This window comes from Schistocerca piceifrons, chromosome 1, assembly GCF_021461385.2.
Source record: "Schistocerca piceifrons isolate TAMUIC-IGC-003096 chromosome 1, iqSchPice1.1, whole genome shotgun sequence".
Classification (NCBI taxonomy): domain Eukaryota; kingdom Metazoa; phylum Arthropoda; class Insecta; order Orthoptera; family Acrididae; genus Schistocerca; species Schistocerca piceifrons.
The window spans coordinates 840,725,096-840,752,048 of NC_060138.1; the positions used below are offsets into that span (position 1 = coordinate 840,725,096).

The 26,953-nt window shown below is 40.4% G+C and overlaps 1 protein-coding gene across 1 annotated transcript in view; it reads left to right on the plus strand.

The window, feature by feature from the left end:
- Positions 1 to 26,953, plus strand: part of LOC124790817 (ribosomal protein S6 kinase beta-1) — a 170,592-nt gene that overhangs the window by 85,922 nt on the left and 57,717 nt on the right. Inside the window, exons 5-8 of the mRNA XM_047257812.1 lie at positions 2,148 to 2,210; positions 13,215 to 13,343; positions 15,511 to 15,601; positions 16,067 to 16,183. Coding sequence (XP_047113768.1) covers positions 2,148 to 2,210; positions 13,215 to 13,343; positions 15,511 to 15,601; positions 16,067 to 16,183 — 400 coding nt within the window. The remainder of the gene's footprint in view (positions 1 to 2,147; positions 2,211 to 13,214; positions 13,344 to 15,510; positions 15,602 to 16,066; positions 16,184 to 26,953) is intronic.

The window sequence follows — 26,953 nt, forward strand, 5'->3', positions numbered from 1 at the left end:
GAATGTTAACAATATTAGGAAAAGGATATATTGCTACTCACTGTAAAGATTTGTTGAGTTGCAGACAGGCACAATGAAAAGACTTTTACTCATTATAGCGTTTGGCCAAAGACTTTTTCAGCAGAGAAAACACACGCACATTCACACAAGCAAGCACATCTTGTGCGCACCTGACTACTACCACTGCCAGTACCAACCAGATTCGATTCTGGTTAGAGCTGGTGGTGGTAATGGTCATGTACATAAGGTGTGCTTGCTTTTTGTGTGTGTGTGTGTGTGTGTGTGTGTGTGTGTGTGTGTGTGTTTTCTGTGCTAAAGAAGGCTTTGACTGAAAAGTGCAATATGTAACAGTCTTTTCTTTGAGCCTGTCTGCAGCTCAATGCATCATCTTCATGGTGAGCCAGCAATCTGTCCTTTTCTTAATATTGTTCATGTATAGATTAAGCTGTATTTATATGATAAAATTTGCTGTTTGCAAAATAGATGTATAACAATGCCTCATCAAGCGTTACTGATAATTTTACAGATAAAGGTAATTGTAAGCTTCTGAGCTAATTTAATTAGAAGTGGCTGCTGTGGTAAGACAAGTGTGTTCTTGTTACTATGCCAAATCAAATAGTTTCCCATGTTGCGTGACTGGAATTTTATAAAACCTTGCACCTGCAGTCAGCATGACACTTGAGCTCAGGATGGGCAGGACATATGGCATTGTGTGTTTTATTGTGGAAAGGCCATTTGTGACACTTTCTGGCAGATTAAAAATGTATGCTGAACTGAAACTTTTACCAGAGATTCTTACCTTTTTGCTGAGCTATCAAAGCATGACTCACACTCACAACTTTACTTCTGCCGGTTCCTTTTTTCTTACCTTTGAAACTTTTTCATTCTATGATTAGTGAGGGTCATGAGTCTTGCTGGAGTAATGCAACATGGGAAACTATTTGATTTGGCATAGTGACAAGAACACACTTTTCTTACTACAGCAGCCACTTCTAATTAAATTGCTCACAAGTTAACAGTTACCTTTACCTGTAAAATTATCAGTAACGCTTGATGAGGCATTGTTATACATTTATTTTACAAAGAGCAAATTTTATCATATAAATACAGCTTAATCTATACATGAACAATAAATATTAAGAAAAGGACAGATTGCTGGCTCACCATGAAGATGATGCATTGAGCTGCAGACAGGCTCAACGAAAAGACTGTTACATATTGCACTGGTCTCACCTAGTCCTGCACCCAGTTTTCATCTGCAAAGAACTGTCAGATCAACGCACACTGCGTCCCACAGGTTATGCAAGCACTGAGTTATTCGTATGCCACAGTGTCAGTCCCATAAGTACTTTCATTTGTAAAAGACAGTCACTGTCTGAGTGAACTGCCAGGAGCAACAATGTATTAATAACAGGTTGCAGTCATTTATTGCGGGTCATAGGAGTGAACTGAGATAACAGTGCAGCAGATTGCATACAAACTCAATTCTGGTCAAGCATTGCATGTTGCAGAGATTAGCATTAACACAGTACTGCTAAGGTTTGATACTCTAAGCACAAGAAGATAAGTCACAAGAATCATCAGGTCAGTTCAAAACGGGCACTCGTCATGCTGGTGGTGAAGGCCTTTGATATATTTTTCTCTGTGTCTCTTTGGAAATTTATTCCTTTTCAACACCTGAGTTGTAAATTTGGACAAATGATGGGCAATGTTGCCGTCCCCCTCTCCCTGGCCGCCTCCAGGTCAACTGATCTGTCCTGTTAAGCACATTCAGGACACCATTGAGGGATATGCACCTTGGGCTCAGCTTTCGCTATTCTCCATAAGTGATGGATAATAGTTGAGTAGTTGTGAAGCATTATGGCTACACAGTGGTGTCACTGTCTTGTGCATGTGCTCACTCGCACGTGTGTTATGTGTTTGTGTGCGCGTGTTGGGGGGAGAGGGGGGGGGGGGGCTCCGTGCCATAATGTGTTGTCACTGTCATCAGAGTGAAAAGGAGTGTTGCTACATATTATTAGGTATGTGTTTCTAATTAAGTTTCTCGTGAGCCTATTTGTGAGAACTAACCTCTCCCTTTCACCTGAGAAATACATACTTGATGAGAAATAATGATGCTTAATGAAGCTTTTTTTCTCTCTTTCCAGTTTTTATCTGTCCGAAATAATTCTGGCATTAGAACACTTGCATATACAAGGAATCATTTATAGGTGAGTATTTTCAGAAAATGAAATAATTCTGAAATCTTTCTCATTTGTTTCTTCCTAGTGACAGTATTTAACATTGAGCAATGTTGGCACAGAAACTAATATTCTGAGTTTGGGCTATGAGCTGCTAGGTCATTTATATTTCACTGTTGGAGGGTCGTGTACAAATATATTGATGCATGCAAGTGAATAGAAGCTAACTGAAATGAACCTATTTGACAGAGTGAAACCACAGGTTAGTTTGACAGTCACTCACTAATTTGAACTAATTTCTGTTGATAATGGGCACATGAACTGTCATGCCCCCTTTTTAAAAAATTTTTAAATGTCCGTCAACTTTACACACAAGCTTTACCACTTAAGACACGTTTCCATAAAAATCTGTTACATTTGAAACTGACCCTTGCAACATAGTATGAAAAGTAATGATCACATGGAAACTTACTGGTTGCATCACATTGGAGGCCCTTATACACATCTGTTTGAATTTCTGATCTGACACCTTGATTTAGTTTTGTGTAAAAATGGGGAGACAGTTTATGTAGTCCACATCTGCCGATCCTCTTATACAGATACTGATGCAACTACGCTGAGTGAATTGTAGAAAAAGTTTAAGAATTGCCACTCTACATAAACATACATTGGACAATGTTATTTTTTACTGTCTGTTAACATTTGCACTTTGCATGAAGAAGATAGATTGAGAAAAGAAAGACGCCATGCTCTGCCACAACACACCCTTTCTGTGCCTTTTCAACCTTTTTAATTTTTGTTTTTCTCTTTGTTTCCAGGTATGTTGATTCACAAACTTTAAAATAGCACACTGCTTCATTCAACAAGAAAATTTGTCAGATTGAGAAAAGAAAGACACCATGCTCTGCCACAACACACCCTTTCTGTGCCTTTTCAACCTTTTTAATTTTTGTTTTTCTCTTTGTTTCCAGGTATGTTGATTCACAAACTTTAAAATAGCACACTGCTTCATTCAACAAGAAAATTTGTCGTCCTTTTCTAGCATTTCGTAACAACAGCCCAAAATTTTTTTTAGAGATGTCCATCCTGTGTAAAGTCTTCTGAAAAGCATTTCTGGGTGTACTTCATTTTCTTGAGAGGTCTGTCTTCAGAATTGCCCAAAATCCAGCCTCAGCTCCTGATGCAGACAATTGACGTAAGGCTTTTGCATGAGGAACATTTACCATTGATAGCGTATAGTGAAGATTCGCTGAAGATTTCCTGCTGTAGGCAATTGACTTAAGGCCTTTGCAAGAGGAACATTGACCATTGATAGCTTACACTGAAGATTTTTTATTTCTGTACTACATGTGGCATGTATGCCTTGTTTGCTTCCCTGGTGATAGTGTGCTTGCTCAGTAGACTAAACCTCACACCATAAACTTGTTTTTCCATACACACTTAGATTGATAGCACATCACACTTGACATAAAAAAAAGTCCTTTTGCACAAAGTTTGTGATATTGTGTAACTCATTAGTTCAAGTAAAATCAGTCAAAATTTAAACCACAGTGAAGTAGATTGTTACTGGAACTGTACTGTAAGTGAAGGCTCAGTACTTTAAGAAAGCTGTTTTGCAACTTTTTGGCAATTTGCTATCAGAAGGCTAACACTTAATTCATGTGAGTATGCTTATTAGTTGACTTATGTTTTCCATTGCCTTGTAAAATGAATCCTTTCATTTACAGTGGAGTGCTTAATTTCTGTAAACCTGTGGGCTTTCGAAGACAGCTCCGGACTAGGACAGTAGCTTTCCTCATATCATTGTAATGAATGAAATTCACTTCTTTACATTGAGAATAATACTCTGTATATCTTCACAAGCATTCTCTCTTTAATCTTCATGTAATTCTCGTTTATCAATTAGTATCACAGATTAGCTGTCAAAATGCCTGTATTGTGTGAATGCAGAAAACTATAAGAAACATTGTGAAAGACATCAAAACACTGTCTTAAAAAAATCTATTCAGTATGAAATGAAACATGACACTTGTCATGTACACCAACATTATACTTATCACACATTTTTTCCTCACAGTGTGCACATCTCTTGTGTGTTTTACTTGGCCCAATAAAATGATTTCTGGGATCTAGTCATATGTGTGCGCATGCCTGCCCTCCCTTCAGTTTGCTTCCTTGTGGTCCTCTTGTGTTTTGGTTTTACATTTTCTTTGAAAAGTACATCATCACTGTCCTCCTTTGGATGTCAAAAAGTGAGAGCTTTTCATTTGGGTTAACAGTTTGGTATACACACCATGTGTTCACCATGTATGAGTAATGGCTGCCATCAGCGCTTTTTTGATCGTGTACTCGTCTTATAAAGTGATTTAGTTGTGCAGTAGATCAACTCCACCATTTTGGGCATTGTGTTAATTAATGAGATGTGGCATTGTAACACATATTTCCTTTCCTTCGCCCATGAGCATCTTTAGCACAACTCAGACGAATAATAGAGCTGTGATTTGTGGCTACACGTACTGGTTTGTTGTCCCTTCATTTCACTACCAGACCTTAATTCTCTTTATCATAGAATCCTCATTTATTTATTTATTTGTTCCGAATCAACCAAGAGGCATGCATTAATTCGCATCTCCCTTATTGTTCCAATAGCTTTTATTTTTGCTTCCTCAATGTGATGAGTGTGTCAGCACTCATGGAAAAGTTGCAAAGAACAGCTTTTCATTTAGATACTCTTGTTCTGGAATCATGCAGGTTATCTCATTTATTACCATTGCTTCTAAAGGCTCCTTTTTGTGCTCTGTCTTACCACAGTATGTTGAAATGTTATAAAAAATACCATTGGAACTCGAAAGAGACCAAATTTTGTATCTAAATTTGATAGTCTTCCCCTGTTTTGATAGCCTTCACCTGTGAAATATCTTAACTGAATGTTTGCTATAATAATGTATCATTATTTTATCAATTGTTCTGAATGAAATACACCAAATTTACCAAATCTGTTCTTCATTTTTCAAAGTACAACCTCAGTTTGCATATATTGTTACTTCTGTCCATTTTGGAGTTGTCATTCAGATGACTGAATTTCTTTATTTCCCGAAATGTATTTCTTGGCATGGGGTTGAAGAATAAAGGGACACCAACATCTGGACCCTGTTTTCCCCAGTCATACTGTCATGGAAAAGCTTATGATTCCCACTCTGAAGTAGTATGCCACTAAAGACTGTTGTTTTGTTGGTAAGCATAGATTTTGCTTCATTCTGTAATAGTATTCACTAGTTACTCAGAAAAAATTCCTCAAACACCTGGAGCATTGTCTTATTTGCTATATATTCTGCAACATAATTTTCATTGCTCTTATGTGGTTCATTAGTATTTGTTCATATTATACCACTTACATTTGTGTGTGTGTGTGTGTGTGTGTGTGTGTGTATCACTTTCCACTTTCTTCACTTAACTGTCTGGAGGTAAATCAGTAACATTAGTTTCATCCCTGTTGGTTGTAAGTTCTGAAGAACCTACTGCATCTTGTACAATATAACATTGTTCAGCGCATTTTTCTGAAATGTCTTCATCTGTTATTTCATCTGCATTGGATGGAATAATCACCAATTCTGTGTCATGAGCTTCATCTTCACTCACTTCATAGCTCTTCAGTTCTGCTGGAACTTCAACTATCAGTCCACATGACATTGTTTTTATCCTATTGTAAAATGTGAAACGAAATATTTCACTCTGCTACCCAACCCTGCAGAAAATCTAATAAAATTTGTATAAAAAAAGAGCTCAGCAATCTAAATATTAATTTTTGTGTAATTCCAACATTGCAATAGTACCAGGATGAGTAACTCAGTATATTTGTAGTTTATTAATTAAGGTTTCTATAACAGTCACAAATAATATTTTTAATCATGACTATAGTCAAGTTGCTGCTGTAAGAACATCCTAGCAGTTGCAATGCTACTTGATTTTGTAAACATCTCTACATCAATGCTTTAGTGTTACCAGAGCTCTGTAGGCAGGTATTATTTTCATTGGCAGCAGTCTGTGCTTTATCGTTGAAAGCTGGCAACAGAGATACCAGCTGTCAGGGATCAACTTATGCTAACTCAACTATAGTTTCGAACTTTTCATTCATTCTCATACCATTACCTATACTAGAAGATACAATGTTGTATTTCACATTTTGTTGATAACATTCCTCTAATATAGGTAATTTCTTAATAAAAATATTATTTACATCTCTGACAAAAACCAAAATTACCAACCACAATTAAGAAATTACAAATAGAAATTTTTGTATATAATACATGTATATGTATTATATAAGAAATTTCTATTTGTAATTTTATAATACATGTATATGACCCCCCCCCCCCCCCCCCCCCCCCCATGAACCATGGACCTTGCCGTTGGTGTGGAGGCTTGCGTGCCTCAGCGATACAGATGGCCGTACCGTAGGTGCAACCACAACGGAGGGGTATCTGTTGAGAGGCCAGACAAACATGTGGTTCCTGAAGAGGGGCAGCAGCCTTTTCAGTAGTTGCAGGGGCAACAGTCTGGATGATTGACTGATCTGGCCTTGTAACATTAACCAAAACGGCCTTGTTGTGCTGGTACTGCGAACGGCTGAAAGCAAGGAGAAACTACAGCCGTAATTTTTCCCTAGGACATGCAGCTTTACTGTATGATTAAATGATGATGGCGTCCTCTTGGATAAAATATTCCAGAGGTAAAATAGTCCCCCATTTGGATCTCCGGGCGGGGACTACTCAAGAGGACGTCGTTATCGGGAGAAAGAAAACTGGCGTTCTACGGATCGGAGCGTGGAATGTCAGATCCCTTAATCGGGCAGGTAGGTTAGAAAATTTCTAAAGGGAAATGGATAGGTTAAAGTTATAGTGGGAATTAGTGAAGTTTGGTGGCAGGAGGAACAAGACTTTTGGTCAGGTGATTACAGGGTTATAAATACAAAATCAAATAGAGGTAATGCAGGAGTAGGTTTAATAATGAATAAAAAAATAGGAGTGCGGGTTACCTACTACAAACAGCATAGTGAACGCATTATTGTGGCCAAGATAGACACAAAACCTACGCCTACCACAGTAGTACAAGTTTATATACCAAATAGCTCTGCAGATGATGAAGAGATTGATGAAATGTATGATGAAATAAAAGAAATTATTCAGGTAGTGAAGGGAGACGAAAATTTAATAGTCATGGGTGACTGGAATTCGTCAGTAGGAAAAGGGAGAGAAGGAAACATAGTAGGTGAATATGGATTGGGGGGAAGAAATGAAAGAGGAAGCCGCCTTGTAGAATTTTGCACAGAGCATAACTTAATCATAGCTAACACCTGGTTCAAGAATCATAAAAGAAGGTTGTATACCTGGAAGAATCCTGGAGATACTAAAAGGTATCAGATAGATTATATAATGGTAAGACAGAGATTTAGGAACCAGGTTTTAAATTGTAAGACATTTCCAGGGGCAGATATGGATTCTGACCACAATCTCTTGGTTATGAACTGCAGATTGAAACTGAAGAAACTGCAAAAAGGTGGGAATTTAAGGAGATGGGACTTGGATAAACTGAAAGAACGAGAGGTTGTAGAGAGTTTCAGGGAGAGCATAAGGGAACAATTGACAAGAATGGGGGAAAGAAATACAGTAGAAGAAGAATGGGTAGCTCTGAGGGATGAAGTAGTGAAAGCAGCAGACGATCAAGTAGGTAAAAAGACGAGGGCTAATAGAAATCCTTGGGTAACAGAAGAAATATTGAATTTAATTCATGAAAGGAGAAAATATAAAAATGCAGTAAATGAAGCAGGCAAAAAGGAATACAAACGTCTCAAAAGTGAGATCGACAGGAAGTGCAAAATGGCTAAGCATGGATGGCTAGAGGACAAATGTAAGGATGTAGAGGCTTGTCTCACTAGGGGTAAGATAGATACTGCCTACAGGAAAATTAAAGAGACCTTTGGAGAAAAGAGAACCACTTGCATGAATATCAAGAGCTCAGATGGCAACCCAGTTCTAAGCAAAGAAGGGAAGGCAGAAAGGTGGAAGGAGTATATAGAGGTTTTATACAAGGGCGATGTACTTGAGGACAATATTATGGAAATGGAAGAGGATGTAGATGAAGATGAAATGGGAGATACGATACTGCGTGAAGAGTTTGACAGAGCACTGAAAGACCTGAGTCGAAACAAGGCCCCGGGAATAGACAACATTCCATTAGAACTACTGACGGCCTTGGGAGAGCCAGTCCTGACAAAACTCTACCATCTGGTGAGCAAGATGTATGAGACAGTTGAAATACCCTCAGACTTCAAGAAGAATATAATAATTCCAATCCCAAAGAAAGCAGGTGTTGACAGATGTGAAAATTACCGAACTATTAGTTTAATAAGTCACAGCTGCAAAATACTAACGCGAATTCTTTACAGACGAATGGAAAAACTGGTAGAAGCGGACCTCGGGGAGGATTAGTTTGGATTCCGTAGAAATGTTGGAACACGTGAGGCAATACTAACCTTAAGACGTATCTTAGAAGAAAGATTAAGAAAAGGCAAACCTACGTTTCTAGCATTTGTAGACTTAGAGAAAGCTTTTGACAGTGTTGACTGGAATACTCTCTTTCACATTCTGAAGGTGACAGGGGTAACATACAGGGAGCGAAAGGCTATTTACAATTTGTACAGAAACCAGATGGCAGTTATAAGAGTCGAGGGCCATGAAAGGGAAGCAATGGTTGGGAAAGGAGTGAGACAGCGTTGTAGCCTCTCCCCGATGCTATTCAATCTGTATATTGAGCAAGCAGTAAAGGAAACAAAAGAAAAATTCGGAGGGTATTAAAATTCATGGAGAAGAAGTAAAAACTTTGAGGTTCGCGGATGACATTGTAATTCTGTCAGACAGCAAAGTACTTGGAAGAGCAGTTGAACGGAATGGACAGTGTCTTGAAAGGAGGATATAAGATGAACACCAACAAAAGCAAAACGAGGATAATGGAATGTAGTCAAATTAAATCGGGTGATGCTGAGGGAATTAGATTAGGAAATGAGACACTTAAAGTAGTAAAGGAGTTTTGCTATTTAGGGAGTAAAATAGCTGATGATGGTCGAAGTAGAGAGGATATAAAATGTTGACTGGCAATGGCAAGGAAATCGTTTCTGAAGAAGAGAAATTTGTTAACATCGAGTATAGATTTAAGTGTCAGGAAGTCGTTTCTGAAAGTATTTGTATGGAGTGTAGCCATGTATGGAAGTGAAACATGGACGATAACTAGTATGGACAAGAAGAGAATAGAAGCTTTCAAAATGTGGTGCTACAGAAGAATGCTGAAGATTAGATGGGTAGACCATATAACTAATGAGGAGGTACTGAATAGGATTGGGGAGAAGAGAAGTTTGTGGCACAACTTGACTAGAAGAAGGGATTGGTTGGTAGGACATGTTTTGAGGCATCAAGGGATCACAAATTTACCATTGGAGGGCAGCGTGGAGGGTAAAAATCGTAGAGGGAGACCAAGAGATGAATACACTAAGCAGATTCAGAAGGATGTAGGTTGCAGTAAGTACTGGGAGATGAAGAAGCTTGCACGGGATAGAGTAGCATGGAGAGCTGCATCAAACCAGTCTCAGGACTGAAGACCACAACAACAACAACATGTACATGGTAATACTGCACATCCACAAAGGAGCGGTAATGTAACCTGCCATCTGAAATATACTGATTGCTGTATGGGCATCTTTTCGTATATGTAAAACGCACACTTGCAGACAAGTAAATCACAATTCATTGTTGTACAGAAACTACCAGCAAGCATAAGGCGCAGCCAAGTGTGAAAATAGAAAATAGACAAAATAATTATTTTCAAAAAAATAAGCTAATAAGAGAAAATAATATCTTTTCACTTGGCAGTCATTATAGCAATCAGTTCAACCTTTACATATAACATTCAAAGCTAAGAGTTTTGTTACATAGAAATAAATAAAATATTTGTGTCCCTAAAAAGAGGCAATGGTAAATGATGGTTTATCAGAGGAATTGATTCGCAAAGGATAATGTGTTCATCTTACATCTACAAAGGCATATTTATTTTCTGTTTTAACAAGTATTTATTGCTAACACACCACAGTACACAGCAGAATCACATACAGAGCCTGTCGGAGATACTGAGCAGAGACCAGGGACAACACTTGCTTGTATGTTAGGCAATTTGTCCATAAGCAGAGCCAAAAAGCCAATCCAGGACAGAGTCCAATGTGCTGCAATCACTCGTTAGAGTGAAGGTTAATTTGGTCGCAGAATTGTAGGTGACGGCAGTGTCAAGGACGGTGTACAGAACTTGAGGCAAATTGAGCATGGCAAGTATCAAACATGAAGGGCCTGTAGCCGGCCAGCTTTATATGCGGTCCTTGAGCAGCAGAACTGCCCAAGTCACAAGGTGCCAGGAGTGATGCTTGGAGATCCCATAAACATTGGTGATAGCCTTTTGGCTGTGTTCAGATAGTGCACCAGGTTGGAGATGCCCTCTGTGGTATGTCAAGAACTGCTGCAATAAGAATCATATTTGTCTGCTGGCTTTATACCAGCCACAGTGGTGCCATCTCTGTTCTTGTGTTTTCTAAGGCTCTGGCTCCATATTTATGTTAGTGTTTTCAGCCAGGATACAAGATGAACTAATAAATTTTTATTTGTAAGACATCTGTAACTGTTCTGCAACATGTTAATGGTAAACAAATCAACAACAACTGTAAAATACTCAATTGGCCGAAGTCTTTCACAATGGAAGTTATATATACCCCATCGTCAGGTGTATCTAAATCTGAAGTAAAACAACCGTTATTACCTACTCAATTAAGCAATTACTATAATATTTTAAAAAATGTGTTTTGCTTTATTGTACTTATTCTATTATTAGTCATGTTTCTTTTCCTTATTTGTTAAGGTGAACATCTCCCATAATTGGCTGCAATTACTTTGTTATTACCTATATTGCTTCTGCATTTTTGCAGCATTCGTTCATGCTTGTACCTTAGGTCCTCTCCGTACCATGTTATACACCCTCTTCACTTGTTTACCACGAACAGAGCCTACGGCTTTACTGCTCAGTCTGCTTGCTATAGCCACTCGGGTCACACTGGTGTCCTGTATCAGCAGTTGGTAAGTGTTGGCCTCAAATATAGGCATTTTCTCATGGTTCGTCCTATCAGGTTGTAAGCTGACTTGCACTTGCCACAGGGTCGTTCTTTAGTTTAACTTTAATTTTTTTTAAATGTCTTCATTGATTAATGGAGTAGGTTACAACTGTTGTTTTACTTCATATTTCAGATACACCTGATGATGGAGCTAAAGCCCCGAAACTGTGGTAGTGTATAGTGACTTCTGTCATGCAAGACTTTGGTCAGTAAAATATTTTACACCTGTGGCAGATTTATTTATCATGAACAAGATGAATTAAGTCAAACATGGGTAGAAACTTACACCACATCTGACATTTGTTGGGGCACAGAAGACAAAGTAACCAGGGCTTCCACTGCCCATACTAAGGCTGGATCACAAACAGAATGTCCAGCAGCAGGACAGCAGACCACACTTCAAAACCAGTCTTTTTAGTGTCTGCGCTGATGGAGGGCCTTGAAGAACCCGTAGAAGCTGAAAACACTTACACACATGCTCCCCATCATGGGCATAATATCAAAGCACGTAGGGACGAACTTGTTACAAAACTCAGTACCTCCCAGTGCCTGCAGTGTGACTGAAGTGTGTCTGGGTCTGTTTCTTGCAACTGAGAGCAGGCTAGTGGAAACCACAAGATCCTGGAGATGATCCCAGCAGAGGAGTCGAAACATCAATTGTTTGAAGAACTGTGGCATGACCTAACAACCCGGAAGATTTTAACTTCAGTGGCAATGGCTATGAAAGCCTACATACCAATATATTGTTTCTTCTTTCTGAAACAATCCCAGGCTTTACTTTTCTTGTGCACAGTCGAAGTGGTATTGTTAGATCCATTAAATACATCAACATACATAATAATGTCGTTCATCTAAAATCAGTAGATATTGGCACTTCTGTGACAAGGATAATAGCTTAATTTGGAGATGGAGGGGAAATTTTCATGTCAGCCAAAAAAAAAAAAAAAAAAAAAAAAAAAAAAAAAAAAAAAAAAAAAAAAAAAAAAAAAGGGGGGGTGTGTGTGTGTAATAGTTGATGTTGTAGCCATAGGTTTCAGCAGTTTAGATTATTAACTGCAATGCAATTGTACTCTAAATCTCTCACATTAACTATAAATTGTGTGGCTTTGAGCACAGTAGCGGTATTCACAATTCTAAGAGAACAAATAGTGTATACTGTATCTGCTGATTTTTACTTCAGTGAAGTAAACTGTTTCATAACTTGTGCACTGAAGTAAAATGAATGGCATACAGTACTCACATCCAGGTTAAAGTAGTCTCACCCCAGACTGCTACTTCTGCACTGCTACAGGACTTCTTAAAATGAGGTGAACAGCATATGAGACACATTAATAGGAAAAACACCAAGCCATGTCCATTTGATCATAATATTTGGTTAGGATATAATATACATAAAAACTAAGTGACTAATTACTATGGAGCAGAACACCACATGAAACAACTCGTGTTTATTGCAGTGGGTAACAAGTATAAAGTGATGATCAGATTTTGTAGGCACTTCATATGTAGCATGTATTTTGTGTGCAAAATAAAGTAAAAATTAAAAAAAAATGTATTTCCAACCCAAGAACAGTAACATAATTTAAGAGCAACTGCAATAAATGGAGTAAAGGTGTTTTAAGTCCTGACTGCTCCAGTCACTCCTATTCCAGCAGCCAGTGTTGGCCCCTTCGTCTTGCTGCAAATGTTTATTTAGTTTAATACCTTCAGCTGTCTCTGCTTGATTTATTAAATATTTTTATCTAAATTCTGTGAACAGTGAAGTAATACTTGCTCATCTAGTGGATCTGCATCTTGAAAGTATCGCCTTTCATAGACTTTGTCTTTTTCAGGGATCTGAAGCCGGAAAATATTCTGTTAGATGCACAGGGACACGTAAAACTGACAGACTTTGGTCTGTGTAAGGAACATATCCAAGAAGGCATAGTGACACACACATTTTGTGGCACAATTGAGTATATGTAAGTTACTTCTAGCTTCACAGCTTAACATTATTTAGGATCCTTTATGCAGAATTGTAAACTACCTTCATTGTGAGTGTTGTGTATATTTTTATTGTTTTTTGTTCCTCTCTTCCCCATATTTATTAGACGTCACACAACCCCTCAAGTCCCACCTAGTCATCTATCGTACTGAAACCTCAGACTTATTACAAAGACATTGCAATGATATTATAGTATCATAATTCCACATGTCTGGCTCTCTGTGATCTCTGACAAATGCAGTAGGTATGTTTTCTAGGACAATATTCACAATGTAATTACCAGCAATTAAGTGACAAGGTATTCTAAACGTCAGACCTTCCACCAGAACAATACAGCACAAATAGCATAACTACTCATAATGTGTGTCACATGTAGCTATCCAAAACTGAGCATGTTTAAAGTCTGTCCATGCTATTTACTGTGAGGGTTGCACAAAATAGAGAGAGTTCTGATGTATCTGCCATATGCGTATATTGTACTTGGAGACAGTTGAAGACCCAGTTTGTCCTAACTCATATCACATCTGATATGCCAAAATACTGTTGTGTGTTGATGTTCTCAGTGGGTGCGTGGCCTTGGAAGCACAGGACACCTTAGCCCCTCTGCATGGTGTGCATAAACAAAGTGCCGTTACATGTGCTGATCAGTTGTTTGACAGAGTTGGAGGCTAAGTATCTTGCAAAGCATTTAAAAATCCTACATCTTGGCCATAACATGCCTCTAAACTATTTAATGATCTTTGAACACTAGCAGGGAACACAGTGAATGAAAGTATCCTATGTAATACATGGCTATCACAGGTTCTAACATACTTCCTGAAAATTCTAACTGCGTGTGTGTGTGTGTGTGTGTGCACCGGAGGCCTTAGTTCTGTGGTGTAAAGTGCGGAACAGACCATGGAAACACTGCTCCAAAAAAGCCAGAAAACTCTCTGAAACATTCAATTCAAATGGTAAAATAACCCAACCAAATCGCAGCACTACACAGTAATGGCTCTACACAAAAGCCACATCCAAGCACCTCAATAGCACCATATCAGAAATAAGTCAGTGGTTGCCAGTTACAAAAAGGATTGGTTGATACTAAAAACAAAGTACAGCAACAGATAAATTGTCCCACATAAAGACCATGCAGAAAGCAGCAGCAGTCAGTGAGTTGAAGTGCTTCCTCATGACCTCCCATCAAATTTACAGCTTTCTTCTCTCTCTCACTATCAAACACAAATGTGCAGCTGTATTGGGATTTCCTCCACTCCACGTGTGTGACCGTAATGTCAGTTTTTAGCCAGCCTTCCATCTCATCACATCAGTCGTATGCATCGTTGAGATAGAGCTACTATAGTGAAACTTCATGGCAGATTAAAACTGTTTGTCGGACTGAGACTCGAAATAGGGACCTTCGCCTTTTGTGGGCAAGAGCTCTGCCCTGGTCCAGCAAACAATTTCAACCTGTCAGGAAGTTTCATATCAGCGCACACTCTGTTGCAAAGTAAAAATTTCATTCTGTCTGCTATAGTTCTTGCAAATTAGTATTTGTCTATCCAGATGCAAGATACTTGGTCAGCAGCGCTACACTTCCCAAATGCAGTTTTCTAGCGCCACTGGGGTACCTTTGCCACACCCAGTCTGTGATTCAGTCCCATTCATATTGATACTGTTGGACCTGTACTGCCCTCAGAAATGTGTATTCTCTCTCACTTTGTCCTTTTTCCCCCCTCCCCTCCCCTCCCCTCCCCTCCCCTCCCCTCACCTCCCCCCCATTCTCACCAAAAATAGATATGTTGCAGTCGTGATAAAGATTGTACAGAAAAATACAGAGAGATTTTATGAGGGGAGTGGAGGCCATGAGCTAGAAACCAAATGTCTTAAATAGTTGCTTTTTGATACGTACAGCTGCATATCAGTGAGTCAGTGACATGTCTCAGTTAGCCAAATACCTTCATCTATTTGTTTTATTATGAGTTCACTTGGCTTTTTTACACACAGGCTACTTGCAGTAGGTAGTGTTTCAGCATAAGTAAATGTTAATATCAAGCAGTTTCCTCTTTTTCAAGCCAACTACTGTAGACATGTTACAGCATATGTTTTAAGCATATGAATTCCAATTGGTATTAAATTTTATTTATTTCAATGTTTCTATTTAGGGCTCCAGAAATCCTAACACGAAGTGGACATGGAAAGGCAGTAGACTGGTGGTCACTGGGTGCATTGATGTATGATATGTTGACAGGAGCGGTATGTTTTTATAACTAAAATATTTAATGTATGTTTACCTATTAGTAACTCTGTGGAACACTTATTATATGTGAATGATACACAAGAGCATGTATCGACAACATCAACAAAGACATGCTTAAGTAGTGAAGGGGCAGAAGCAGTCAGTCAATTCCAATGAGACAAGATTATATAGTATATACTGGTGACAATTCCAGAAGTGTTGGAACAGTATGTACATATAAAAGCAGGAAACAACTAAATAAGAAACTGCGTAATTTTAGTAGTATTAGTAGTAGTAGTAGTAGTAGTAGTAGTAGTAATTGAACAAATGAAGATCATTCATTGCTAAAGTAGAGAATTACATGTGAGGGACCAGCAGTTAATTACTAAAGAAGAAAAGTAACCTAGAATTGTGATTAAAACATCATCATTCTTTAATATTTTTAATTTAATCTTTATGTTTCATTATTATTATTGTTTCAGCCACCCTTCACAGCTGAGAACCGCAAGAAAACAATAGAAAAAATCTTAAGGGGGAAACTAGTTTTACCACAGTACCTTACACCTGATGCTCGGGATCTGATACGCAAGCTCCTTAAGGTGAGAGGCTGTGTGGAAAAATAACCATACTCATAATGTTGCTCTTAATATATAGTAGCATTAAAGGAATGTACATAGCCAATAACTTGTAGAGTGTCTATTAAACATTTTTTATTCAGAAATATAATTATTATAAAGGCAAAATAGGTGTGCTTATAAAAATACCAAGTAAAAGTAGCCCACACTATAGAGGATTTTAGGACCTCAGGCTTTCAAAACATAAGGATCTTTCAGAGGTCATAGAGCAGGAAAATATAATATATATTTCTGTTTAACCTTTTAGTGCTGCATGGGGTGTTGTGGACACTCCACAGATTAAAAACCACTCCTATTATTAGTTTGAAAATTCATAATTGTCAAAAACACCTGTTAGATTTCTGTATAAGGGCTGTATAAATAATGAAATTACTAAGCCCAGTTGTGTTACTGTGACCGTTGCCTATGTTAAATGTCAACGTGCAATAACCACTCACAGAAGCTAGATTGCAGGACAAGCTGTGGAGGATATATAAAGTGTGTCTGTGAGACACAATATAATGCAGTCGTCGTAAGGTGGAAATGGAGTGATTTAGCTGACCTCCAAAAGGGCATGATCATTGGCTTTCAGACCAAGGGTGGAAGCATTTCCAAAATGGCTAAGTTTGTAAACTGTTCATGTGCAGCTGTGGATAAAATAAACTCATATACCATGCATGGCAAAATGACACTATCCAAAACTTTGCATCGAAGCAACTATGGAGCACCACAGGCCATAGGTGACAGGAGTGAATGACTTTTCAGTGAAAATTGCTGCATATGGGCCTCCACAGCAGGTACATGGTAGATATACCCATGCTGAAGGCTGTTCGTTGGCAACAAAGGCTGAAATTTGCGTGCCAGCGCTGCAACTGGACATCCACCGAGTGGCGACAAGTGGCCTTTTCGGATGAAACACGTTTTATGTTTCAATCATCAGAATGGTCCATGTTGAAGGAGGGAGATTTATGGTGTGGGGAAAATTTTCATGGTATTCCCTGGGTGATAGTGTCATTTTGGAAAACAAAATGGCTCAACACAGAGTGCATCTATCCTTGCGGACCATGGACACCCCAACATTTGGTTTGTTCATGCTCGGCATGGTGGCATCTACCAGTAGGACAACAGAATGTGTCGCACATCTCACAGCATACGCACATGGTTTGAAGAGCACCAGGATGACCCCCGGGGTCCCACAGCTCTTCTGTGGCTGAGTGTGTGTAGCAGATGGAGCCCCAAGCTATTGCAACCTTTCTTCTTAACGGGCTGCATTCCCTTCCCCCACTCCACTCCATCCCATCATAGCTGCTTTCCCTCGTGCTCCCCCCTTCTGCCTCCCTCAGTGTTTCCCTTTGTAACGACCCAGTTACGCCCTCTGTTCCACAATTCCCTTTAGGTCTTGCGTCTCATGTTTTCTCTCTCTCTCTCTCTCTCTCTCTCTCTCTCTTTGGTCCCCTTGGGCTTCAACTTCCCTTTCTAAATTGTTTTTGCAGTGGAAGCCATTGAGGCCCTGACAGACATAGGGATCACACTTGTGGTACCTAAGCTGTCACCCTCTCGTGTATGCATAGGAGTGGTTGCTCGTCTTTTTGGGGTATTGGAACTCCCGGCAAGGAGTGCTGTGCCAGGTGGCCCTTGCCACAGCTGGGAGGAGCCCACTTGCTGAGGCACTGATTGGAGTGGGTGGTACCAGGGCAGATGATCTGCACATGAAGCTTGCTATCTACCCTTCCATGACTGTCTCTTCAGATGGGAATGGTTCTCTCTCTGCTCTTACCTTGGTTCCCTCAGCATTCTCCTCCAGGCTACCCCATGGAAGGAGGGCCTGGCCTACTGGCTTGGAGTGAAACCTTTCCCTGTTACTTGGTTTTTTCCAGGCCCAATGGGGAGACTTTCATTGCTACCGAACCGCTTTCTCTCTCTCTCTCTCTCTCTCTCTCTCTCTCTCTCTCTCTCTCTTTTTTTTTTTTTTTTTTTTTTTTTTTTTTTTTTTTTTTTTTTTTTTTTTTAAGTTAGTGCATATTGAAGATAAGTTCGGTGAAGTTGACTCAGTAAGAAGTGAAATGGTTCCCTACTGCTTAAAACTACTTCTGCCAGTCAGTTAACTTCCCTTTGGGCTTAAGAATTCTTAGCTGATGTGCCGGCGAGCATCACTCCTTACCGGTCCTGAAAAATGACACAGGACATTATCTTCCACAGGGACCTCCTCCTTCAGTCTGATGACTAAATCAGGAGTAATCCGGCATGGCTTGTTCTCTTTCGGATCCTGATATTGATGTGGCTTGCTTTCTTCCCAACCACACCTCCTCTCGCCCTCCAGAGGAGCAGGAGGAGGAGGAGGAGGAGGAGGAGGAGGAGGAAGAGGTCTACAAGAAGAAGAAGATGTGTAAGCCTTGGGCTGCTACCCCCCGCCCCTCCCCACCCCCCTTCCTCGGTCATCCCAGGGGGTGTCACCCCTCTCTCTCAATCAGAGCTGAATCTTACATTCGCGGATGTCACTCCGTCCTTTACCAGTGACTGTCTTTGACTCAGCACAATGACCAATTCTGGCCCATTAGGCGACCATCCATTGTCTTGTGCTACTCTCCTCCAATGGAACTATAAAGATTATTATTGTCAACTTCCAGAACTGTAGTCCCTTCTTTCTCTCTACTCTGTAGCTTGTGTTGCTTTTCAGGAATCTCGTTTTATGGATACTCATTTGCTGACTCTTTGTGGTCCCCCAAGCCATCAGCTAGAACCAGGTTGGCACTTTGTGAGCCTCTGTCGGTGCCTGTACATTGGTCTGCACAACCGTTGTTAGTTTCTGTTTCCCTCTTCATATTGTGCTGGAAGCAGTGGCATCTTTTTTTGGACCCATTTAGACCCTACAGTTACGATATGCAATAATTATCTCCCGCCAGACCTCTCCTAGGCTTCGTGCTCTTCCTGCTGTTATTGCTGTGCTTTGACAGCTACTTGTCCCCTCCCTTCTCGTTGGGGCTTTTAATGCCTGTACACTGTGTGGGGTGGTACAGCAATGATCGATGGGCAAGGTTATTGAAGACCTGCTGGCGGGGCTTGATCAGACTCCTCAACACTGGAACCCCCACACACTTTAGTTTGGTATGTGGCACTTTCTTTCTGACTGATCTTTCCATCTGCAGCCCTGTACTCTTCCCCTCTGTCCAGTGGGGAGTTCATGACAATTTGTATGTCAATAACCATTTTCAGATCATCTTATTTTCTCTCCAACATCTCTCTCCTGGATGCACTCCCAGGTGAGCCTTTACTAATGTACTTTGTTGGGAATGATATGTTGCTGCCATAGGACAACATACTCCCTCTTCACAGCAGTGGGCTGCCATCATCCTACAGGTGTCCTGGGGAATTTCCCTGAATGATGTTATCCTCACCAGCCCAGAGTCTGTCACTGAGGATTTTGTTCAGTATTTCAGCCAGGCTTCAGTGTCCATCCACTATCTGTCCACATTCTGTCTTCTATATTTTGTTCTCCAGCACCTGAAGCCTAATAACACCCCATTTAGCGAGTGGTAATTCACCAGGGCCCTTGCTCGCCGCCCCAAGATAGCTCCTGGACTGGACGAGGTACACAACTAAATGCTTCAACACTTATCCGTGGCTAGTCAACATCATATACTTTCTCTTTTTAACTGTTTGGAGCTAGAGGAAATCGCCTTCCAAATGATGAGAAAGTGTCTTTATTGCAGTTTTGAAATCGAGTAACGACCTCTTCAGATGGACAGGTATCATCCAGTCAGTTTACTTAATGCCGTCTGAAAGTTACTTGAATGTGTGGGATATTGAAGGCTGTGTTGGATCCTTGAATCCCAAGAACTTTTGTCTTCGGCTCAGGGTGGTTTTCGCCCAGGCTACTGTACTGCAGATAATTTAGTCCACTTGCAGTGTGGTATCCGAACATTTTATGCTCAGCATCAACACCTAGCTACAGTCTTCTTACATATGCGTAAACTTGTGTTACCACATGGTGCCATGATATCCTTGTCACCTTACATGAATGGGGCCTCCATGGCCCACTCCTGATTTTTATTTGGAACTTTATTTCCTATCACAGTTTTCAGATACAGGTTGGCACATCCCATAGCATCTCCCATCTGCAGGAGAATGGGGTTCTTCAGAGTTGTGTTTGCAGTGTCCCCCTCTTTTTAGTGGCTGTCAGTGGTCTGGCGGCAGCTGCAGGGCCTACAGTGTCCCCGTCTTTGTGCATTTATTTTTGTTCGTGCATGATGGGCATTTCTGAATGCACACTGCAGGAAGCAACACACCGAATGCAATCTTGGGTTGTCACTCGTATCTTCCATTTCTTGGCTGCCAAGACCTGTCTTATGCATTTGTCATTCCCCATCCAAATCTGAATGTTGATGGCCAGTCCATCAATGTGGTGAACTCTTACCATTCTTTGGGATTGGTCTGTGATTCCTGGTTGACATGGTTTCTCCCTCTGTGTTGACTAAATCAGACATGTTGCTTGCACTTCAATGCTCTTTGCTCTTGCGCCTCAGCAACACCAACTGGGGTGCGGACCAATATGGTCTGATACAGCTGTACATAGTGTTGATCCAGTCCCATGGGAGTCTCACAAATGGCTCGGCATCACCTTCGATGTTGCACATGCTGGACCCAATACACCATTGTGGAGTACAAATGACAATTTGTGCCTTTCGTACTAGCCCCGTGATCAGCCTTCTAGTAGGGGGCAGGGGTTCCACCATTTCGGGTTCTGCACCAAAAGCAACAGTTGATCTCTTTGTGCTATGCATCTGCTGCTCTCAAGAGCACCTGAACTACCATCTCCTCTTTCCAGATACAAAGCTCTGCCACCTGCAACAGTGGTCCAGGTCTGGGTTATGATCACCATCTGCATCTGGTCTCTCTTTCTGAACTCCAGCTTTCTCCTTGCCACATCTTCTCTGGGCCCATTCGCGTGCACCTCGGTGGTGCATCCCTCGTTCACAGTTCTGAAAGACTCAACTTATCCTGAGGCCCTCTGCTGTTAATTCTTCTGCAATTTCAGTACATTTTGGGGTTCTGAAGTAGTCTACACTGATGGCTCGATGGTTGCGAATCACACTGGCTCTGCTTATGTTCATGCAGGATGTAATTAAATCCACTCCATGACATGGTGGGCATCTCTTGTGGTCTTCAGCATTTCCATTCCTGCACTGAGTCATTCCTCCTCTGTAGTGACTCTTTGAGCAGTTTACAAGCTCTTGAACACTGTTACCCTCACCATCCCTTGGTTCTGACTATCCAGATTTCCTATTTTGCCCTTGAACAGTGCTGATGCTTGCCCTCGAAAAGTGCTGATGCTTGGTAGTCTGTCTGAACTGTCTGGGGCTAGGGTCATGTCGCATCCTGGGGAGTGAACTCACTGACAGGCTGACCAAATTGGCTACCGGCAAGCTGCCTTTTAAGATCGGTATTCCAGAATTAGACCTACAGCCAGCATTACACTGTCTAGTTCTAAGCATTTGGAAAATGGAATGGCAAACACTGTCTTTGCTGAACAATGTATGAGCAATAATAGAGTCCACAGATTTGCGGAGCTCCTCTATCCAAGCCTTTTTAGAGGACTCTATCGTTCTTTGCTGGCTCTGTATTGGCCATACTTGGCTGACACATAGCAATCTTCTCTATTGTGAAGATCTGCCCCACTATCGTCATGGTGCCCATTTCATGGTTGTCTACATTTTGTTGGACTGTCCTAACCTAGTAGCTGCCCTGGGGTGGACTTTTAATCTTCCTTACTCACTACCTCTGGTGTTAGTGGATGATTCCTCCTCAACTGACCTAGCTTTACAGTTTATTTGTAAAGGGAGTTTTTACTACTGTCTCTAAGGCAGCGCACCTCAGTCTTGTAGGCCCATTGACTGGTTGGCAAGACACTCTGTTGCCTCCTATGCCCCGAATAGGCAGTGGCTGTCCGGACTTAGTGGTCTGCTCCAGCTCTTGCCCTTCCCACACTTTTGCTCTTCTTCCCCCTTCTTGCATGTACTGTTCGACTTGATGTTCTTCCTCTGTTTTCTTGTGCTTCTCTTACTGTCTCCGTGCCACAAGTCTTTTTCTAGATGTCGTTGGATAGGGTGGTGGTGGTGGTGGTGGTGGTGGTGGTGGTATGTCCCTCATTGTACTTTCTGCCTTTAGCACCCTCTGGCTGCTCCCTGGACTTGGCACCTCACCTGCATTTATTCGTTTACCTTTTCCTTCTTGGCAGAAGGGACCGATGACCTCATTGTTTGATCCCTTTAATCATTAAACCAGCACCAGGATGAGTTTACATTTCCCCCCTGGCCACTGGACTCCCTGGATTTAAACCCTATCAAGAATCTGTATGATTGGACTGTTCATGCCATTGATCCTCAACTGAGAATCATAGTACAACCAGCCTTGGCACTGGAGTTGGCATTGCTCCACAATGCTGTCGGTACCTTCCAGAACTTCATAGACTCTCTTCCTGTACATCCTGCAGAGGTCTCCATCGTAAAAGGTTATTTTTCAGGCTTTTGACAGATGGTCACATTAATGTGACTGGACAGTGAAGAATAAACTAAATTTCAATTATTCTTGTTGTTCATATCCCAAAAACATGTGCTGGGATGTTCAGGGCGACATGTGCCAGTCCTAATGTAACAAAAATCAAAATACAAGGGCTGTTCAATAAAGAGTGATCATAATTTTTTATGTTTATAATTTTTCATGCTAAAATTTAATCTTATGATACTCTTTTAGCTTAATGTGCAACAAACATGCCATAGTAGTTTCATTGTTGGGACTCCTGGTTCCTACCTGTGAGAGGCAGGCAACGTCGGACATGTTCAGTATCGCCTACTGTCGCAATGGAGGTAACATGTGAGGAACAATATGCGACTTTGAAATTCTGCTTTCATCTGAACAAATCTTCATCTGAGGCCTAGCCAATGTTACTGGAGGCCTATGGAGAGTCTGTTCTTCCCTACAACACAGCTCGAAGATGGTTTAATATGTTTAAAGACGAGAGACAATCAATTTCAAAGGAAAGTGGACCAGGTGCTCCAGTTACTCCTCATACGGAAGAAAACATCAACACTGCTGCTGTCATTGTGAGAGAGGATTGACGAATTACCTTAAGATCACTTTCCGAAATACTGAACATTTCATTGAGTGCCACCCACACATTGGTGGCAGAAAAATTACACGACACGTTTCCATGCGCGATGGGTTCCAAGACTGTTGATTCCCAAACAAAAGTTCATTCGCATGCAAGTCTGTAAAAGTTTGTTAGAGGAAGATCCGGAGTTTCTTTCAAATGTAATCACTGCTAATGAAACTTGGCCACATCATTTTGATCCTGAGAGTAAACAACAAAGCCAAGTGTGGAAATCTCCTTCATCACCAACCCCCAAAAAAGCAAAAGTGGTTGCTTCTGCTGGGAAAGTTATGGTCATCTCGTTCTTTGATATTCGTGGAATGGTTTATCAGCATGTTGTACCTGCACATACATCAGTAACTGGACAATACTACAGGGATGCCCTGAAAACCTAGCAAGTTCATACGAAGCGCATAAGACCACATTCCCATGAAGCAGGCTGGATGCTGCACCACGATAATGTGCGGCTGCATATTGCCTATGTTGTTGCTGGATATCTTGCAAAAATCAATGTGAAGTGCATCCCTCACCCTCCCTATAGTCCAGACTTAGTCCATGTGACATTTTTTTCCTATTCCCTAACATGAAGAAACGCCTTCGTGGGAGGCATTATCAATCATCAGAAGCAGTAGTGAAGGTTGCAGAGGCGATTTATAAGGACATCTCAAAAAATGGTTTCCAGCATGTAATTGAAGACTGGCAGAAATACTGGGACAAGTGCATCACATTCATGGGAGAGTACTTTGAGGAGGACTATCAAAATTATGAGGATGAGTAAAGGTATGTTGCTAAAAAAAATGATGATCATTCTTTATTGAACCGCCCTCATAATATGGAGCGTCAGTTTTTTTAAAATTTCACAGCTATTTCAGTGTTATCACTTTGTATGCTATATTAAGTGAACCCAGTTGTTAATTAGCTTTCCAAGTGAAGTAAGTCTTTGAGTTGGTTTGCTTTCTGATAATGTATGGGAACAACTCAATGTACAGCATGTGTACGTATGAAGAAAATAAAAGAGAAATAGAGATTACTTGAAGAAGAACAACGAGGAGGAGGAACATATGATAAATCAGATTTATCACCTGATGAGTATGAAGGATTAGTACTTGAAACTGATGGAGAGACGGATGGTGATGAAACTGAAATAAGTTTTGAAAAATAGAGATTTCTGCTTTGGAAAAGACAAATCAATGAAATGGGATGAAGAGCCCTCCACCAAGAAGTATAATGACATGACCTCTGAATACTGTTATTCATCTACCAGGTATGTGAGATGCAGCTTATTTGGATTTCAAAAGGATTTGATAGTTCTTTAAAGTGTACCAAAAAAAGAACGAGATGTGATACTTCTTTCATATATGCATTTCAGTAATGAAATAGATGACAGCACAGGAAAGGAAAAGAAGCCTGAAATTATCACTGTGTAAAATTCCACAAAAAAAACAGGAGTAGATACATTGGATAAAATGTACACCATCTACTCCACACCAAGAAAAACAGAATGCTGGCTCTGTGCAATATTTTTCCGTATCCTGGATATTTCTGGAATAAATGCTCAAATAATACTTACCGGAAATAATGAGAACGATCACATGGCCATTGTCCCTATGACAAATAGGAGCTATCCTTATCCAAATCCATTGAAAAGGAGGTGGCCAAGATGATAACACAAGAAAATGGAAACCAAGGATTTTCAGCAAAAAGAGCAAGGCTTGCAAACAGGAATGTGGATGATGAAAGAAACAAGAAGGGAGAATGTACAGAGTGCGCTAGAAATAACAAAGTTTTGTTTGAAGTACGTAAGAAAAAGTCTGTCGTGTAGTTTCAATATGTAATGAAGTTTTCAATGAAGAGCATGTTTCTGATACTGAATGAAACATAAAATATTGTAGAAAATTTTAAACTTGACAGAAGTAAGAGATACATATCGTATATCAATTTAACATGGAAAGAAAGAAATATTAGTTTTTTATTACTATGTGTAATGTTAATGTTTAAATTACTATTACCAATGTGTATAATGTGTATAAATGAGTGGAAAAGTTTGAGACTTCAATACAATAACGTGAAAAATAGATTTTTTCATTATAACAGTATTCAGACTCTTAAACATTGGATCGCTTCCATAACCCTGCAACAGTACTGATAATGAAATGCAGTGCTACAGTCCTTAAAGTTTAAGGGACAACAGAGGACCCATAATGAAGATAATTCAATTTAACACTTTAGATAAAAATTGCGTACTTAAATACAGTTTTTGTGTAAGACTTGTCATTTTATTTACCACATTTCCTGCCCCTCACTGGCATCCTTTCCTGTTCTTTGCTCTAGGACCAGAAGCCAGAAACTTCCAAAAGTGTTAACTGTACTTGTTGCAACAGTTTGGGAATAATCTCGGAGACCAGAGATTAAGGAAAGGCACATTTCTAGTTCACTTTAATGCACACTGCGATCTTGTTCCAGATACACATTCATATACTTGTATTGGTGCTCTGTGATTACGGTCTACACATAATATGAGAAAGGAAAGTGAATCAGCTTCAAAAAAGAAAACCAAGACCAGTTCCGCCTATACATCAGATGCACTGAGATTGCTGCCCTGAAAAAAATTATACCGCATTTCTGTAAAGGCATTCCCTTACTCCAGAACAACCAAAAGAGGTGTTGTCTTAGCTGCAATGTTTATTTTAACAGTTAATTTTCCTTATCTGTTGTTGTTATGAAGGTGACTGTTGTCCACCACCTGAAGCTGTTAAGGCTAAATTTTGTTGCCTCTAAAACTGACAAAATTACCAATGCCACCACATTCATTGGAACAAAAGGTTAGAGGATCTTACTCCTGTACTATAGTGCAGACTGTTCCAGCTTGAATGTCAGTGTATGCCATGCTGCCTGTGGGCATTGGCATGCAGAGGTGGGGAAACAGTGTAAGCATGGGCAGTCGGGCAGCCAGACCATAGCCTACACTATACTGCCTAGGTTGAGAGACCCCAGCCATGGGAGGTTAACAGTCTTGTGCATCCCAAGAGGCAGGCATTAGTACCACCTGGCAGGCAGCATGTACAGTTGTGCCTGCCCACAGTCATTTGAGGTTGTGTATGCCCAGTGAGACAGTATTGAAACAACTTGCCATAGTGCTATGAGACAACGGTTTTGGGAGACAGTGATAACGAATGAATCGACCAAAGCTGCTACCTACCCAGAACTGATGCCTGATGCCAGAACTAAATGCAATTTTTCAGCCATGATGTTCCCCTGCTCAAAGTCTTTGACACAGGTGTCGTGCGAAGGGTACACTTGTGAGTCAACTTGCACAAAGGTCACCTTTGTGAAGTTAGTTGCAAAAGATGTGTGACAATGTTAGACATCCTTTTGGTGTTTGCTAGACAGTTTAGTTGTATGTGCCTTTTATCCTTATGGACTGTGGCAAACAGTAGATGACTTATCTTGATCATCTTTGAATACCAGTTGTATTTTGTACATTGTGAAGTTACACATTGGCATTTGCTATCTTGCACTGTGACTGGCCAGCTTTTGTTATTCTGAGTGCTTCTGGTTGCTGGTAAATTGTATTAATGAGTAATCATCTTGTGGTGCAGTTCTTCTTG